The following is a 19,379-nucleotide window of genomic DNA, read 5'->3' as shown; positions in this document are numbered from 1 at the left end:
GGCGCTCGCATTCTAGGGGGGTCCGGGGGCATGCTCCCCCGGGAAAATTTGGATTTTCAAACCTTCTAGAACACAATTTCCTGCAATTTGAGAGGATAATCATGCACTTGAGATTGGATGTCGGTTGCCTCTTTTACTCCCATTTTCAGTTATCGACGACCACCCTCTTCTGCATCATCAAAATACGTTATATTAAAAACAACTGTAAGCACAGGGAATCAGCCTTCCGTGATCTGGCCCGGGTATTATTTGTCCAGACATATCTATATGAAAATTTTGGATTTTTGATGCTTCGAAACAGGGCTCTAGCGGCCTAGCCTGTCCGTCATCCCGTGAAAAAAATTCTGCCAATTATTTTCCGTCATTGAAAAAAAAATGTCTATTATAAACGTTACCTCGTGCGATCGATGTTGCGCCCTCCCGCATCAAAAATTTTTCCGAGACGATAAAATAATGGCGCCATCACACTTTGTGTCTTTTTTCTATTTTGCCCGATGATTTTAGTCAAATTTTTTGAATCGGTGGGGTTTTACAAGGCCTTGCCGTCATTTTCCACGAGCGTGCGTTTGTTCCTGCGACCTCAGGTAACCCCGTTTTCGGCGTGAAATCTTTGGCTGGATTTCTTTTTAAATAGATCAAGAACGTTATACATTACTCGAGGAGGACGATCTGCTGCCTCTTTGGCAGTGATCATTGCCGGTGTAACCTTGAAGCAGTAGCCAGAAAGACGGCGCTGCGATCGACAGTCCGTCTGGGGAGGGGGGCGTGCCGTGACATGTGCCACGGAGCGCACAGCCGACTCGATCGACGCTTGACAACAATATTGCGGCCCCTTTTCTGCCGCAAATTTTGTCTTTTTGAAATAAAAGAAATTTTGTAAATAAGAAATAAAGTGTACAGTTTTGGATTCTTCACTTATTTACCGCGCACCGTTTTTTGTTAGCAGCTAGGGAAGAAACTCAAGTTGCCAGACGACACGGGCGGCTACCAACGTCACGTGCGCTAATACTCGGTAACTTTTTTTTTTTTTCCGGTGACCAATAACAGAGTGCAACATTACATTTATCAAACGCTGATTGGTTATTAAGATGATTGGATTTGGACCTGGTGGCCAATCTAGACTGCTTGGCGCTAGCGGCCTGTTGTCAAAGATACCGACTGCCAATCAACTGCCCACAGTGTGAGAACTTTTGTTGAGATGTGCAGCACTCGCGCAGAGCAGTTTGCTTGTTCAATACTAGTATTACCCACAGATCTTTAACAAATACGTGAAACAGAGGACAAGTAAGTATCATGTTAATATCAGAATATAAAATCTGCATAAGATTTCTTCAAGTGTTAAAGAATGCTGATTGTCAGACGTATTTCACGGACTACAAAAAATTACATTGCGCAACGGACAGCTCTGACTGGCGCGTGGCTGGGTGTGTCGCACATGGGTCCGCTAGTTGTAAAGCGTGCCGCGCTCCGCCCCATGCCCAGACTACTAGGATGACCGGAAAGTGAAGAATTTGAAGTATAAATTGTAAAGGTAGGATTCCTTCGTATAAAGACAGATTTTTAAAAAGATTCCAGATACATTTTGTACACTGGTGGTACAGGTCAGCCTTTCTTTCATATTTTTTTATGGACGCATTCAGCTGAGCCGAGTGCGTCTTTCCAGAAAAAAATGCGTCCAAAGACGTAAAGACGTATGCCTGGCGGGAACGCTGGCCTGAATTATACTATAGTATAGTATAGTATAGTATAGTATAGTATAATATAATGTATCGGGTGTATTTTTAGCCCGTAGGTACCCAATCATGTATTGAGTAATAAGGATGACTAACGTGGTCAAAGCACCTCTTCGAAAATGGGACCCCCGTTTTACGTCCTTTCCGGAAGACGATTTCATGTAATTCTTGGTCCCCCATCCAAGAACTGAGTGGACTGCGCGTTGCTCAACTTCCGAGATTGAGGGACCGGGTGTATCCAACACGCCACACGGCAGTAATTATGATTAAAACCAGTTTTATTCAATCTACTTCCTTAATGTCATGAGATTATGATTACAATACATCTGGTGTATCATTTGCAGCCAGTAGGTACCCAATTTTTTTTGTAGTAATGACGTCATTACTCCTTATGTAACAATACATTTGTGTGTTATTCAGGGGTTGACTTACCAGGTAGAATATCATCAAGCCAATTAATTCATTTCCTTACAGTGTTCTTGCCAGCCTGACTTTTTTTTCCATCTCCTGTGTTTTAAACGGAAATCCTGTCGAGCGCCAGAGGCTTCTAAGAGGGACCGGGGAAATTTTGACCCTCAGAAATGCAATTTCCTGCATCTTGAGGGACAAATTTTGCTGGAAGAGAAGACTCAGCTTGGTTCAGTGGCATCTGTGCTGAGATTATCTTTTTAAAATTTCATTTGTTAGATATATTTATATGTGTATTTTTCTTTGTCCATCAAAGAGGATGGAATGAACAAAATTGTTTTCCGTCTCCAGTTGCAATTATTCCGTCAAAGGACGGAAGGACGGATGCTGGCTAGAACCGTGGCTTGTTCACTGCCAAGGTGACTATATGCTAATGCCCAAAGTAATTTTCTTAATGGACAGATGATCACAGTAATTCAGTAAGCTATCAGAAGCATTAGAAAATGAAAGACAATTTTGGTTTCTGTGGGGCGTGACTCTCATTTGTAATTGGCGGAGAAAAATACTGGTCAGGATAATTCATTTTATAGATATAGATGCACAAAAGAATTATCTTGTGCGTCACATACTGATTTATAAGGGGTGGACCTGGTGACAATAACATGGTCTTGAACCCGGTGTGTTTAAGAGTTTGATCTCCGAGGGTTATCTGACATTACCTCCAATGGTCTGCTCGTCACAAAGTTTGTCTCAACAACGTTTTACGATTAATTTAGGATAACAAATAATGTGTTATGTATAATTCAAATATCCAATAACGCTTCACATAACAATAACAATATACCGATAATGCTTTAAACATGGAATTACCGTGGAGCGGCTAGGATTAACAGTGAATTAAAATACTGTGAATGCAGAAACTTTCGCTGTGCTTAAATGTTCGCGGTTTTTGCAATGGCCACTTCACTGCAAACTTAAAACCACGGTAAACATGGCAGTAGGAGACTACAGTGCATGGTGCTACCGCGAACTTAGACCCACCGCGAAAAGTACTTTTTCCGCTACCGTGAAATTATAACCCGTGAACTTAAATGCATTTACAGTAGCTCATGACACCACATGCAGACCCCATCTCTGTAGTCAAAGGTTGTAGTCCGAAATAGAGGAACTGCCTTGAACTTCCAAGGCAGGAGGTTACATTGTAGATTGTGAACTTCAAACGGATTTGGCAGCAGCCGAGCTCTTTCTGGTATTTTTGGCACCAATTATGTTGACGGTAAGCACTTGTGTAGGTATTGCCCATGTAAACTACGTACAATCTGATTTGGCAAAGCACAGACAATGTTTTATTTTTGGCCATAGATGTTGCCTGTAAGCAATGTTTAAGGATGTTGTGCTGCTGGTCATGAGAGGACATTTTGCAAAGTTGCAAAACATGTACACTACAACTGGTTAAATAGGACTGACATGAAGTGTTGTTGTGAAGCCAACTGGAATTGTAGTCCAATGGATAAAAAATTCATCCTTCCATTGGAATTATATTCTAAACTGGAAAAAAAAGGACTTTGACAACATTTCACTCACTTCAAAGTTACATGTTTTACTACATCTTGTCTTTCCAAAAATAGAGCAATACAAGCTTAAATTATTAGATTATAAAGTAAATTATTTGATTTTGTGCAAGACAGCTGGCAGGATCTGTGGAAGAAAGCCCAGAGGCGGGTAAAATGGAGGACCATCATCGGTGGCCTATGTTCCGACCGGAACCAAGGGCCCAAGTAAGTAAGTAAGTAAGACTCATATGAGCTAAGATGTTAGTGGAGTGTAAATTTACAACTGAATTGTGTTCAAACCAGGAGGTGCAATGATGATAAAAACTCTTGCTTAGGTGAGATTTGGCTATTGCGCAGCAAACGACCAAGGGAGTGTACTAAAGTTTAAAAAGTCTGGCATCCATGGCTTTTGTGCATGTAGCCTTAGAATTTCAGAGGTTGGACTTGTTGAGGATGTCTTTTATGACATTATTATGATTATATCTGGCTCTCTGGGATGCAAAAAGCAAACCTGACTAAATGGAAAGCGTGATGAATATGCCCTAACCAAAACAAGTTTGAAGTTACAAAATGTAACCTCTGCCTGAAAAGTAACTTACCCCCCACACATGTAACCTGACTATGTGCATCGTTGTGCCCTGGAATTGATTACATCACTGATTTATGGGCGCTTTTCATTCCAGACAGTCGGTCAGTCAAGACCTTGGACTGGTGTCAGGAGTTTGGCATTTTTGTGGCGGGGTGCCCAAAGTTAGGACCACCTGTTATATCCACATATAGAGATGGCCTCTCTAACAGTTGGCTCTGGGCCCAAAAGTTCAAGGGCGATAATGCCAAGTTACATGGTACTTTTGAGGAATTATGAGGAGGGCAACTTGTGAAAGATTTATTAATTCATTTTTATACTTCAATGCAGCTAATAACAATCCATATACACCTACATCATATGACATTTATCTATAAAACCCAGTACATGGTTAGGTGCAGGCAGACACCAGAAATACCTGCACAGCTCCAATTTTACCTGCACTAACCTGCATATGCAGGTGGTATTTCGAGCCCTGATCCACATATAGAGATGGCCTCTCTAAGAGTTGGCTCAGGGCCCAAAAGTTCAAGGGTGATAATGCAGATTTACATGTAACTTATGCACAATTATGAAGAATAAGCATTTCTTGGAAACATGCAGATCTACTACCATTTTTTTGTATCATTTCGTAAATGGGTCAGTGGGCTGGGAAGATAGCAATTCACACATCTTTGCCAGGTAGAGTCAATTCCAAGTCACTGCAAGGGTTGTCATAATTTACAAATGTTTTCAATTTTTTTCAATTATATGTCTAGGAGATTTTATACTTTTTGAATGCTATTTGAACTTTCCTAATGTTTTCCTAACGGGGGCCGCCCTAAGACGGTTCCCGTCCTAAGACGGCACGGATTTTTTGCTGATCTTATTATCAATAAGTACACCGTGTTTGTTACCACTGACTATGCTGATTGCAAAGGTAAATAAACCAAGTCCATGCACACAGCTTTAATTTGCATTCAAAGTATACTTTAACATATTTACTTCATGTTTTTTCAAAAAACAGAATTCTAACAGTAATGTTGACAGTGCTGAATCACTGCGGTCACCGGCCTCTGTGTATTGGCGGCTCGTGTCGCTAACTATACGAACTCTTTCAAGCAGTCACACAACGCCATGATACACATAAATAAAGCTCCATAAAACACTGTGAATATAGGTCTTCAAATGTTTGTTGAGTAGAAAAGCAAGCAAAAGGAAGCGACATAAACATTGCCACCATTGTACTCCCAAGGGAGTGTGGCCGTGAAGGTGGCAGACTAGAGAACGCTCCAAAGATTTCTTTGACTGTAACATATGATTCGTGCTGTCTATGAAAATAAGACTTGATAGAGAGATGTAGATGATATTTTCATATAACCAGACAGAGTTTTGTTGATGTTGGTGGTGTCGTTTTTTCGTAATGGTTCTTTCAGTCGGGCATTCACAACCAGTGCATTCAGCCCATTGCCCGTAAACACATCAGCTGGATTGTTCTAGGTACAGCCTTCCTCATGTGAGACAAGAAGTACATACAGTCACGATTTTACTGTCAGAAGAAAGCTAAAATATCATACTATTAATTTTTTTCTGTGTACTCAAATCTACCACTTACTTCTGAAGAGAGCAAAATGTAAAAAAAGCGTACCGAGTTAGGCACACTGTCCAGCGTAGCACAAAATTGGAAGGTTACATACACGAAATTGTCTCACAGTGTTTGCCGCTTGTAACACGCAGCGCGAAAGGTTCATGAACCACATTAATGCATTTCTTATTCAAGTGTGTTGTTCAAATCTATGTGTAAAAAATTCAGTCATCAAAATTTGAGCACTCTCAGGCAACTAGCGATGGAGCGCCATGAGTTTGAGCGCAAGAAAAAGCGTACCGTGTTGGGGCACCTCCCGTTAGGTGTGTAAAACCTTTGAAATATTCACAATGGAACAGTTTGTAAATAATGGTAACGGCATTTTGCCATTACATGTTTTTGTATTTACCATTTTCTACCATTTTTGTAATGTTACTTCAGCAATTCACACATCCTTGCAAAGTATGGTTGGGTGTCATGTATTAATGGCCCACCACAAAGGACCCACCAGCACCCAGCAGTGAAATCTAAAAATAATACAGAGGGAACAATAGGGCTTACTTTTATGGGTGGCAATAAACTAATTTTACCATTTGGCAAAGTTTACAAATGTTTGTAAAGAGTAACTTGTGAAAGATTTACAAGCTAGTGGTAGAGTTAATGGTGAGCAGGCCTGTTGTAGACTTCATTCCAGAAAATTTCATGGTCTGAATCCAAACATACATTACTGATTGAAATTGATATTTAAGGCTACACCTTTCTACATCTTAAGAGGATTTACATGTCAGGATGTTTGCCCTAGACCAAGCCTCTGCCAAAATTGTGACATCTTCGAAGAAATCAGTCCTCAGAAAAATGGTTTAGGGTCAGGAGATGGTGGCTGCCAAGACACGGGCAATTGTTCAAGGCTTTGAACCTGGTTTGAATTACAACTTGAAGTATGACTCGGGCAGTATCCTTGAAAGTCTTTAGTCCCAAGGTTTTTCTTTTGCCAGAACAAGTCTTGCAAGCCCCTACCAGTCTCCACAGGTTGCTGGACAGAGTAGAATAGCCATAAAGAGTACTCCTCAGTCAGTCAACTCCTCTGGCATGTTGTCTATTCAGCAAATTTCTACTACAATGTATTTTGACAGCCACTTATGGAGCCTGGTAGAAGCTAACTCTTATCCTTTTCCCCTGAGCTGTTAATAACAGCTAAGATTTTCAATTGTTTTTAGATAAAAAAAGCTTTTAGCCCTCTAATGTTGAGTTTACTTTGCTCCTTTCTAAGACAGACTGAGAGGAAATTGTATTAGTGTAGATTCATGGCATGGGTTTTCAGGTAACTTTCTAGTTTTATTCCTTCTTGTTTTTCTTTTACTATTTTCAAAATTCTCTTCAGGCATAACTTGTCCTTTCTTTCACAAACTGTCTCACACTCATCCTTGTTATTGCCTGAATTCTATCCATATAAATTTCCTTGTATCCATCCAAGCTTGACTTCTAGAAGTATGCACATGTACATATTACCCAATCACCATTCACTCTTCACTCTTAACGATAAACAAGAAGATACAGAGACATAATTCATTAGTTGGCACTCTCATTTATTGTTTGTTTTGTTTGTTTACACAGAAAGAAAAGTAAATAATTTAGCCAACTGTAGATACTTCTATATACACATACATACATAGTGACAAAACTCGGATGAGGTATTCATGTGTACAGTCAATGGCTAGGCTACACACTTATCAAAAACTTCTCACTCATCGAGTCTAGAAAGATTCTTCACAACTTCTTTAGACCAACAACAACAACAAAAACTTTATGATAATATTCTGCTGAGTACAGGCTTAAAATATCCAACAAACATAAATTAATAGCAACATTTTTCTATAGTTTGATTTCAGTAAATCATCATTTGAAACTAAATATAATATTATTAATAAGTGAAGTCTTTTTACAAGAACTTGCACTTGAGGAATTTTCATTGATATACCCCAATCTCGAGACAAAGAAAACTTGTACAAAACTGTCAAAACTAGATACCATTATCACAGAACGATACAAACTAGTCTGTACAGACATTGCGAGTGGTTTTCATATTAAACACCTTTAGAACAATAACAAGTACTATGTACATCTTTCCGTTGGCTCCCATGGAAAACTTCACCAAATGGAGTGATACAAACATGGCTGGAAAAAACCACATCATGTGGGGAGAGGCTATTTTCCACGTGTAAAAATGAGGTATGGTATACTGGCTCGAGGTTAGCTACTGTTTTTCCTTGTGTAGCAGATAGCTACATGAGTGTGTTCTATGAGAGGCAGAGCCCCTCTCTGAGGTATGGTTAACATGAGGTATGGCCTGCTGATCTTTAGGAACTGAACCAAGCTACATGAACTTATAACTTTATGGATGACACCTTCCAGAATAATAATTCTTCTTGCAACATTTAGGATATTTTCATTTCTAAATCCAGCTATTTCGGTGTTTTTTGCAAGATCTAGACTTCTGCATCAAACTTGAGGATGTCATCCACAGAGTAAAATTCATGTGGCCTAAAATAATTGTGTGACTCCAGTCCATGGCAACAGCCAGCATCTTCCTAGAGAAGCTACACATTTGTGTGATACAAATTTTCAAAAATCAAGACTACAAATTTGGAAACATATTCCTAACCTTGGTGAGAACGTATTAGAGTAAATCTTCCCTGCAGTTGCATTGAGTTAAATATAACAAATCTTGAGGTATGTTCTGGTGAATGTTCGTTCGAACAAGACGTTCTTGTGAGAAATCAATTTGAAGGAAGAATGCTATGCATATTGCCACCCCTGCCAGCAAAGGTGATGACTGGTAGTCATATGTTCACTTGAGTCCTTATAATAGAATTCAACATGTTTCAATTTTCTTCCATGTGAGGCTATTTTTTACCCTGTGTCAGTGACAGCTTTCCCAAGCTTGGGGTCATACTTGTACACCAAATGTTTCCATTATCAACATCATCATCATCCCATCTTACAGACAAATAGCAATCGACATTAATTACAAGAAGCTATTCACAAGATAATATAAATTAGCACTTTCTTAATCATAGATATATATGAAAAATATTTCCCGGGGTGTGTTCTGCCTATCTCTGCCCTTCGCAGGAGTCTGACTCGGAATCCATCCGTTCCTGCTTAATGCGAACCCCAGGGGGGAGGTGGTACATGGTAGGGGGGGTGGAGGTTTGGGAATCGGGGGAGGAAGATCCCCGCGAGGACGAGGGAGACAAGGGAAGGCTGTCGGGTTTGGGAGGATAGCTGTACAGGGGGATATTGCTTCTCATGTTGCCTACTAGGACGTTGTCGGGCATGTGGAACCTTGCGAAGGGGTTGAGGTGGGCGGGGATGACTGTGGGGAGGGTGCAGGGAGGGGCGCCTCGAAGGAGGACGGGACCCCCCGCGGTGTTGATGTACCCCTGACCCTGCTCGTAACTTCTCCCCACCGTGAGCTGGCCGTTGACGACTTCCATGGGGACGCGGACTTCGCGGTGGGCTTCCTTCGCCGTGGCGTGCGGCGGCGCGCTGTACTCCCGCTCGTACTTCCTCTGCGGGCAGCGGTGGTGGCCGAGGGCGATCTGGAGCGGCGTGAGCTCGGCGTGCGTCGGCGACGGGACCTGTGGCAGGGGCGCGGCCGCGGCGGCCTTGCTGAGGTTCATGGGACACGTCTGCTTCCCCTCAGAAGCGTTCTGGGCGTCCATCTTGAAGGCGAGGAGCTTCTCGGAGTGGAGGGTGTTGAGGGTGCGGAGGTCGGGCAGCTTCATGAGCAGCTTTGCGAAGAGGGCGAGCTCCTCTGGGTGATTTTTGGCGACCATGGAGCGGAGCGCTCGGATGAGCCTCTCCTGGAGTCTCTCCACTGCTTCGACGTCCTTCACACCCTGCCGATCTGGGGAAACAGCAGAACACCAGCATGAGATTTGGTTTTACTTTTAGGAAGATTGTTTGAAGTTTTCTTTCTTCATGAGTAGCTCAAATCAGCCCAAAGGCCAATTTTCATTGAACAGCAGAATGCAAGCATGAGAACAGGTTCAGTGACGTGTTAACGAGATTTACTTCTGTATCTGAGGTTTCAGGTTTGTTTGAGCTTTTCTTTTGAGAAGCTTAAATCAGCCTGCAGGCCACTTTTCATTGAGATTAGTTTGTTTCAACTTTTCTTTATTCATGAGAAGCTTGAATTGACCCACAGGCCACTTTTCATTGAGGTTAGTTTGTTTCAAATTTTCTTCATTCATGTGAAGCTCAAATCAGCTTGCAGCCCACTTTTCATTGATATTACCGGTAGTTTGTTTCAACTCTACTTTATTCATGAGAAGCTCAAATCAGCCTGCAGGCCACTTTTCATTGAGGTTAGTTTGTTTCAACTCTACTTTATTCATGAGAAGCTCAAATCAGCCTGCACGCCACTTTTCATTAAGGCTAGTTTGTCTGCACAGTTCTATATTCGCGAGAAGCTCGAATTGGCCTACAGGTTAAATGTTCATTTAGGTTAGTTCGTTTGAACTTTTCTTTCTTCATAAGAAGTTCAAATCAGCCTGCAGGCCAATTTTCATTGAGGTTACATGTCGGTAAGGGTCAGGCAAAAAAAAAAAAACACTTTTTGACCTCATTTTGGACTATTTCTCTACAAATCTTTCCCTATATGATAAGAGTTAATAATTTTTTAAGAATTAAGTCCTGGATGTGTTTGTGAATGCGAATAGACTTTCACGCTAATGCTAATAGTTGTGATGAGTCTTTACCTGCAGCGACCAGAACCACGGCTGTGAAGAGCGCGATCTCACACTCCATCAGGTTGAGCACGTTCAGCTTCTCGGCGAAGTCGAACATGGAGTTGATGAGCTCGCCACAGCCCATCTGCAGGAGCTGACTGCGCTGGATCCGCACGCCGTTCACGAACGTCATCATGTCGCTCTTACAGTCGAACATCGGACACAGGCGCACCAGCAAAACCTGTGGGGGAACAGACCAGTGTTCAATTAGTGGGTGAAGAACATGCTGGTTGTGAGTTCTAACAATACCTGTGTCAGGACTGTCTCCAGGACCCGTCCGTTTGCTTATTCAATAAATTTTTGTCTGTCCCAATAAGTTATTGGGACAGACAAATATTTCCCCCCTATCCATCCCAAAAACCTCAACTTCAGTACATAAAATTGATGAAAGTGTGTTTTCATAAGCTTGAAATGACAGATTTAACATTAAAAAAAAACGGAAAAAAAAGTTAAAGCTGGTGATAGCCCTGATCTTTGTTCTCAAGAAAGCTGAGAGTCAAACCTGCACAAATGAAAGTACCAAACTACCAAATTCAGTTGATAACTTCATCTTTAAGACCTCATCCTTGGATGGAACAAAACAAGGAACCAGTAAGACTACAGGAGAGGACCCCTCCCCTTTATGCTATTTGTTCTTAAAACTTATATTTTACGGTATTTGTTCTTATATTGTATTTTTGTGTATTGTATTGATGTATAATTTTTTAATGATTTCGGTATGACTGTCTTGAAAAGGCGCCTTCAAAGAAGCACCTGTTCCACGATATCTTCCACTGTAGTTGGAGAATCTTAATAAATGAATAAAAAAGACCGAGGGTTACCCACCTCGAAGCAGCCAGCCTTCAACAGGGTGATTTGGTCCGTCTGGTTGAGCTGTTGGAATCCTGGAATACGCTTGGCGAACTCAACCACCTCCTTGATCGCAGGGGTGAACCTCTCGGAGAACTCCTCCCACATTTTGTTTGCTCCCTCCAGAGCGCCGATCGGGAACGGGTTCAGTGGACAAACCTGCGTAAAAAACATCAAGATATAAGTTTTTTTAATACAAAACAAGATATCATAAATGACTGAAGGCAGGACAATGTATCTTACTATCTAAGTTGTATGACTTAAGTAAATGTTGCAACTTAATGTAAGTAGTTTGCTTTCCCTTTGTTAACCATTTGTCTTCCCTTACAGAAAAAAAAACACCATCTGAAAGACTAAGTCATAAAACATTGCAAAGAGGTATTCCATGTAGCCACACGTGGTTGGTGATTACAAAATTCACTCTTAGCATTGAATGAAGATTACCAACATGGTAACCATTTCCCCTGTCAACTATGCAATCAATTTCAACTAGTTGAAGTGGGCTTTGCTGGGATGGCAACTGGGCCGTCCTTATTGATAACTGGTGTACCCTTATAAGGAATTGTCGGTGCTTACCATGCTCATGTGCAGGTTGGGAAGGTTCTGAGCCACGATTGGCTGGATGGTCTTCATGGCCGCCAGCTTCTCCCTGGTGTAACTACAGGTCTGATGGTGGGCCTTGGCGATCACCATGGCAACCTCGTCGACCTCAGCCTCCTCTGATGATGTCACTTTCAGCTCGCTCTCCGTCTGATTCTTCAGGTTCTGGAGCTCGGCCAGGAGCCGCGCCTTCTCTCGCTTCGGCACTCGCCCAAATCTCACGGCTGTAACGAGAGGAGGAACACAAAACATCAGTTCATTTCACTTTATTGGTCTCTACCGGACTGACTGCGCCGGCCATTATAGGGAGAATTATTTGCCAGGGGAGTTTTGCAACCAAAGGAGTTGGTTGAACGGAGGGGAAACTCTCCTGGCCAATTTCCCGATTTTTTTTTGTGCCGACTTCTTCGATCACTGCACCCCGACCCGTAGGAAGGCCCGGTGGAGGCTAACACTTTATGACAACTCACTCATCCACTCCAGTTATATATAAAACCAATCCCTCCGGCATACCAGGTGCTAAACTAGGTTATCTGTTGGTTGCTCGGTAACTGATTCCCTGGTTGCCAGGCGACATATCCCCCTGCCCCTACTTGTTTTGTGGGGCGAGTGGGTAAAAGGTTACAACCTCCCTTTCTAGGTCAATTGGGTGTTGACTCCCACCGAGCAAACAATTCCTGGTAATCAGATAGCGAAATAGGTTGAGTAGAGATGGACTTTGATCCACTCCAAAATAAGTGTCCTTCGATTTTAATTCTGGACTACTATTAACAAAGGAACTGCCCATCTTTGTTTGTCATGCCAAAGAATGGAATACTTCTTAAAGTAAATACTTAGTATATCCAAGGATGGTATATGATCCAAACACACACGACACAAACCAAAACGTGACGTACAAAACAGTCGTTACAAGTTAATACAGTTTACATTGTAGTAGATATTTGATACTGCAAAACAATTATTCACACTCTGTGTGTAGAACCACTAGAAGATAGTGGCTATCACATGACTCGGCCTTGGTGACCTTTTGCTTGTCCTAGTTTTCGGACACGCTCATCACATTCACAGGAAGGAAAAAAAACTACCCCCACAAATGTGACCCGTTTGCAAAGAGAACCCTTCGTCACTAGTGCCTTATTTTTTTAGTGTTTTATAAATATCAGAGTAGATTGAGCTTTCTTACCGTCGCGGGACATCCCCACAGCCAGGCATTTCTTCAGCCGGCAGTGTTGACATCGGTTCCGGTTCACTCTCATGATGGAGCACTTCTCGTTCTTGGTGCACTGTTTGTATTGGATCTTCTGTTGAATACTCCTCCGGAAAAAGCCCTGAAAACAGAAGATGTAAACATTCTAAGTTTCAAATGCACAATGCGTTGTACGTTGTGAATATTTTCGCTACGTTTTCGGGCTGTACATTGTAAATAAAGCTCTGTGGACAAACCACACATGACACAAACCAGAAATCCCAGTAAATTGAAGAGCGGCAAGACTGCAAACTAGAATTTGCTACTGGACGAAGACATTTACTCTTCTCTACCCTACTCTACACAGCATGTTATTGTCTGTTTTGTTGGCACGTTTGTTACGTTTTTTTTAGAGTTACAGCTACAGGTCAGGCAACAAGGTAAGTGGGTCACCACGTTTTATGCAGACCATTCGTGATCAATCATGTAACAGATGTCCGAAAATACTCCAGGGAAAATGCTGTGACGCAAATAACCTGTTCTTCTATTTCTCGGTCTGAGGTATCCATCGACAAAAAAAGATCGCCTCTTTACTGTTACTCCTTGTCCAGTCGAAACGATAATAATCAGTGCAAAGAAAACGTTAGGAAGGGTTGTTCTTACCTTGCAACCTTCGCAGGCGTGTACTCCATAGTGGAACCCTGACGCCTTGTCGCCGCAAACCTTGCACAGAATCATCATCCCGTTGATCTCTGTAGATAAAAGAAGAAAAGAATTTTGAGTGGTTATTCTTGCGTCCCGACACTGTTGGGTCGATGGATCGAGGAAACGCTACTATTTGTGGTACAACTCCGCACAACATAGCTAGCCAGAACCATAAGCGAGCAGCTGACGGCCTCGACCCTCTAGCCCCACCAAAGCACACGCCGGACCAGTCGCACCAAGTTCCACTTTTGCTTGTTCTCTCATTTTTTGGGGGGTGTAAAAAAAGGGAGCGACACAACGATAGTTGAACTCTTGCTAACCTCTGTCTCCGTACAATAGCCCGTCCATGTTGGTATAAAGGTGAGTTTTAGTATGAATCCGCCTGCTGTGTCTCCGTACGTCCCAACCACACGTTGCTCAATGAATAACCCACACCGCCTTGTATAATACCTTTCGTAACATACAGTATGGTGATGTAGTGTCCCTGAGAAGGGTAACCACGCCCACCGCACCATATATGGCATGCAATGCCATATATGGCATTTATGCACGTCACACACTTTCACCTTCTTGTCCGCGCGTGCCAGCAAGCAGAAGCAGCGACTGTGTACTTTTTTTTAATCAAGGGATGGTCAATTTTGTATCAATACCCTCAATTTCGATTCAATTTCGTGCATATCAAATTTAGAACAGCATTTTTCTTTTCTTTCTTTGCTGGTGGGTTGGGGGCGTTTTTGTTTACCATCATGTCACATGCTCCGCCCAACAACAACAATTCACCCCGGGGCACTGGGACTGCAAACAGTGCTACTGCTCTGATATGTCGTTTGTGTCTATCTTTCCGACCAAACTGTCTTGATTTTACGCCAGGTACGGTTATTTTACCGGTGTGTACGTTGAAAAGAGTAATCGTACAATATGAAAAGCATCGTCCGGGGAGAATTCGTTGACCTATATTTAGTGTGGAATCGAGTTGGTGAGGTCATGTCATAAATAGTTGGGCCTATTTTTGTTGACTGATCTAGGTCAGCAACTTTGTGATGCTGAAACCGAACACCTGAACCAACAAGCTGATTTCTAGCCTCCACCAGGTCTTCCTACGGGGGTACGGTGATCGTAGAATCCGGCAAAAAAATCGGGAAATTGGCCAGAGCCCAGGAGAGTCAGTCCACGCCTATGCGTGCCACGAGTATAGGTCGACCAACTCCTCTGGTCGCAAACCTCCCTGACAAATCATTCCCCCTTTATAATAGCCAGCGTAGTCAGTCTGGTACTGGAGATATCATTTTATATTTCCGTGGCATTTTTTTTATCGTTTTAAGTTCTGACAGGGATCAAAGAGGTGCAAATGAGGTTGTCCCAAACATCTGACGTCTGCTTGTAGACGTTGGTAAGATGAATCATTGACCAAATCGCGGAGACCAGTGGATACCTGGAGGCCCCTGAGTCGCCCCTCTCGGTGGCCTCTGTTCTATTGTCGTCCCAGATGCCAAGCTTCTGAGTCGCAACGATTTTTAGAAATAAATACGTCTCACTTTGGAAAACACACTATTGATGTTTACAGGTTTTGTTTGTTGCATCCGTAAATACAAAGGGGCAGTTGGCGAACAAAACACGGCCCTGGATTGTAAAATGGCCCAGAATTTATGAAAAGGAAAAATCAGCTTGACGCTTTTAAAGGGGAAAAGCAGCTTTAACGTTTACTATATATTAGATATTCTTATCATCATTACGAATGAATAGGATTTAGGTTTATCTTTGTTTGCAACAACACTTGTCCTTCGTTGCGTAAGATTCAGATGGTGTTGCAAATTCGACTTTTAGTCTAAGTCATCGCAGCGAAAAAAAATTACACGGTGACTTATAACTATAAGTCGTTGACTGCATGCATCAACTAATGCCCGTGGCCTTGCCACGGCGGTATAGCCCAGTTTGGGGCCCACTCGCCGCTAATCCATTTTATCTTGTACGATAATAGCATGGAAGGGCGCCGCCGATGTCTCTGACCTACATATTGGGACAAGAGCAGCTGCCGTGGAAGCCTTGTCCCGAACAAGGTCACTCAGCCTCGCTCTAGCTCTGCTCACTCACTACGTGCTTGAGACATGCGCTTCCTCCGAACCACATTCAGGGACAAGATCGAGGTATAGGGCTCAGCTTCTGAGCCTTCTATCCTTGGCCTGAGCGGGGTAGAGGCGCTCTGGTTGAGTGATATTGTCCTTGGTAGCCCCAGACCTAATTTTGTGTGGAGATAGTGTATCGCCGTTCCCGCTTCGTGATTGGTCAGCTGAATGGCCTTGATCGGGGGCACGCGGCCATCGACTATATCCGTGGCGGAGGGCACAAAACGGGGTTTCTCAGATTTCCTCTAAAACTGTACATACATGCCGCCCTAAATAAATCTTTCCTGTGCTCAACCAGATACATCTATCATAATACTAACGCAGTGTCTGCTTCCTATAACATTTACAATACAATTCCCAGTACCAGAGAGAACATAACGTTCGTACATACCATATCTTTTAGTTTTATTAGAGACAGATCGAGCAATGGGTTGTGTTTGTCTTCTAACCTCCGCCATTGCTGCCATATTTTCTTTCACGTCTCAGTCTGGCCACATGCTACGCTTCAAGGTCGCTGAGAATTAAACGCCTCAAGTCGCGTTCAAACGAGCGGTTAGGGCGGTTAAAACGCGTTAAAGACGTATAAAATTTGCCGCTACAACGTTTAGTGAACTGAAATACCGTACATTTGGAATGGTTAGGGGCAAGGGTTGTGGTGCATTTAGCATAGCATGGCGGATTTGTTTGAATTGCCCTTTGCGTAGAGGTCACGGTTAACTTACATCGTAAAAAGAAATCACCTGTCCTCGCTTAGAGATATCGACAACTGGTGATAAGTGTAGAAAATGGCGAACGTTTCCTCTACTAGTATCTATGGCAAAACATAATTCGCATCCGTGACATTCAATCGAGGCGTAGGCTATCTCTATTTTAGTGAACTGAGTGTGTTGTAAATAAGCGACTAGTTGGCGGAGATCCAAACAACAGGACTGTTTGAATGTTGAACAACAAACAAGCTTGCCAACAAGTTCAACGACATGTATGACTACATTTAACTTGGCCACGGACCAAAAAAGACTCGCAATATTGTTGTCCTGATTCTGAAGCCAGGGCGTGACATTGCAGAACAGTATCGTTTGATTACTTAGCAGAAAATATATGGAACCGATGGATGAACTATAGTTAACACTAACACCTCAAGGAGAGTCGGTTCAGTAATAAAATCGGAGCGTGTTAATCGCCTGTATATAACTCGATAAAAACCTCACCATTAAGGCTTCAACAGAAGAATTTATCTATCTCATGCCTAAGTACTGTCCCGGTGCTAGTGCCATGACCTTGCTCGCCTATCGCATTTTCTAGATGTCGCAAAAGCCAGTCGAGCCATGACTGTGGCCTGGTTTTTGAGACACATACGCGCTCCTAAACTACCCCAAAAGCATATAAAACATACAGAGAGAAGTACAAGTATCAAAACGAACAGATTTTTTGTGATTGTGTGATTTAAAACTAGGGGAAAGTGCAGGCCAGTTGGCGCCCTGGCTAGGGTTGCCACGCATTGAAAAATCGCCAAATAACTTCTGACCTAGTTCTTGGGGGCCCACACTGGCCACAATGTTTGGCGTGGTTCTTTCCTTACGAACTCCTTGTTTTGTGATAGGAGGGGCCTGGTAAACAAGGGATTTAGGACAGGCCCTTGGCTCCGATGGTAAACAAGGGTGATGTACAATAACAGCAAACAACAAACAACTTTTCTTGTCAACAACAACAGTTTGAGGGGATATCATAAGATTGTATATGCGATACCGGCAAGAAACATGGCTCAAAATTATTGGAAGATTTTCTTCGTCAATGTGTCAGTGTTTTGCCCTCTTTCACCAGGAAGGTTTCTCTCACTGTTTGTTTCATGTTTGTATCGAGAAAGGAATGGTGAATCATCGCCCCACCCCAATTGACCGGACAAACGACACCATAATTTGCCAATAAAAACCATGTTTTCGCGCCCGATAAACCTTTTCACACAAAGTGAAGGTCCAAAAGTGTAAACTGACAGCGTTGTTCACACATGAAGATCTATCGGTTAATCTGTTTGCGCCCACAAAAGATTTTGGAGTGTTTCTCACTGGGGTGTCCATGTATGTAGGTCACAGGCCTATCAGGAAATCCTGGGAAAATTTCGCGCGCACATGCCATATACGTCTTGTTTGCACTGGTCCGAGCATGTAGTATACCTTTGCTTGCTTTCCTGGTAGCGACTTGCTTTCTTCCGTGTAAAATCGTGATTCACACAGTACATTCGAAAAAAAGCATGACCCACACTCACACATTCAGTGACAGCTTCGATTTCATCATGAATCATACTGGCACAGTATCAGACCCAAGAATTTACTTTCTTTCGTCGGTAAGAGAAACAGTATGTCGTCTAGTAAGATTCTTCAATATTTTCGAGGTTTTGGAGAAATGTTTGCTGATAACGTGACAGATTTCAACTAGACGGTCGGTATTTTCCGTTGCCAGAACAAAGAGCACGGCACGGGAAACGTGGCCTGGTTGACCCACTGACTGAGAGGAAACGATCCGGCGCTAGCTGCGAGTCCGGATCTAAACATCGTCCCAAAAAACCGTCACGACTAGAAGAAGATACGTTTGGCAACCTGCCCACTATGAAACACACAATAAATCTCACACACACAACGTTCACAAAATAGGGTACAGGTACTTACCCATGCCTAAAAATCCGCCTGTACTTGTTGGCATAGCCGAGAAATGATTCAGTCCAACCGGTCCCCAGACGGTAGTGCCAGAAGAATGCCAGTCCCGCTGTCCAGTATATATACCAGATGCTTTTTCACAACAAACCGGGTAAGCAGTGCTCGACGCTGGGGCGGCCAGACTTTGTTGTACCGAAGACAGTGAAGTCGTAGATGCGTTCCGTACGGGAGCAGACATGAACTGAGCCTGGGAGACGCGCGATCATTTAAAATATAACTGGGGGCGACCCTGTTCCTGGAACTGGGCTAAGGGCATTACTGAGCGTAAGAATAATGGGTCACCCAGCTGGTCCTCGACCCAAAAAAGTGGGCATGTCGAATGTGCTAATCACCATATGTGAATATTCATGAGCCATGCTTTATTTGTTGCACGTAGGCTGTGTGCGGCTTCGCGATTGGTCGACGGGGCAAGGGCGTATCCTTGATTACCGGTCGGAAAGTAATGAAAACAACAAAGGGGACGATTTTCGCCACTTGGAGAACGTCTATATTGAGTGAATTGTTGATGTTAGTGAGTTCCAACCCTTTCTGAGCATATAGTGTGCTTTAAAAATGGTATTGTGCAAGA

General features: G+C 42.8%; 1 protein-coding gene across 2 annotated transcripts; it reads right to left on the bottom strand.

Annotated features, from left to right (window-relative positions):
* Window positions 1–7,409: 7,409 nt before the first annotated feature.
* On the bottom strand, window positions 7,410–19,138 carry LOC118405633 (nuclear receptor subfamily 1 group D member 2-like). 2 transcript variants are annotated; one of them, XM_035805201.1, is made up of 7 exons: window positions 18,764–19,138; window positions 13,936–14,024; window positions 13,270–13,414; window positions 12,063–12,310; window positions 11,463–11,645; window positions 10,608–10,818; window positions 7,410–9,754 (listed from the first exon to the last, which is right to left on the bottom strand). In XM_035805201.1, the coding sequence occupies exons 1-7, from the start codon at window positions 18,987–18,989 to the stop codon at window positions 8,958–8,960; spliced, it is 1,899 nt and encodes a 632-aa protein (XP_035661094.1). In that variant the 5' UTR covers window positions 18,990–19,138; the 3' UTR covers window positions 7,410–8,957. The 2 variants fall into 2 exon arrangements, with proteins under 2 accessions (XP_035661094.1, XP_035661095.1); XM_035805202.1 differs by lacking the exon at window positions 18,764–19,138 and adding an exon at window positions 14,298–14,451.
* Between the last annotated feature and the right edge of the window lie 241 nt (window positions 19,139–19,379).

Source organism: Branchiostoma floridae, chromosome 18, assembly GCF_000003815.2.
Source record: "Branchiostoma floridae strain S238N-H82 chromosome 18, Bfl_VNyyK, whole genome shotgun sequence".
Lineage (NCBI taxonomy): Eukaryota > Metazoa > Chordata > Leptocardii > Amphioxiformes > Branchiostomatidae > Branchiostoma > Branchiostoma floridae.
The sequence above is the reverse complement of the archived record's forward strand: the minus strand, read 5'-3'. Positions and strand labels throughout refer to the sequence as shown.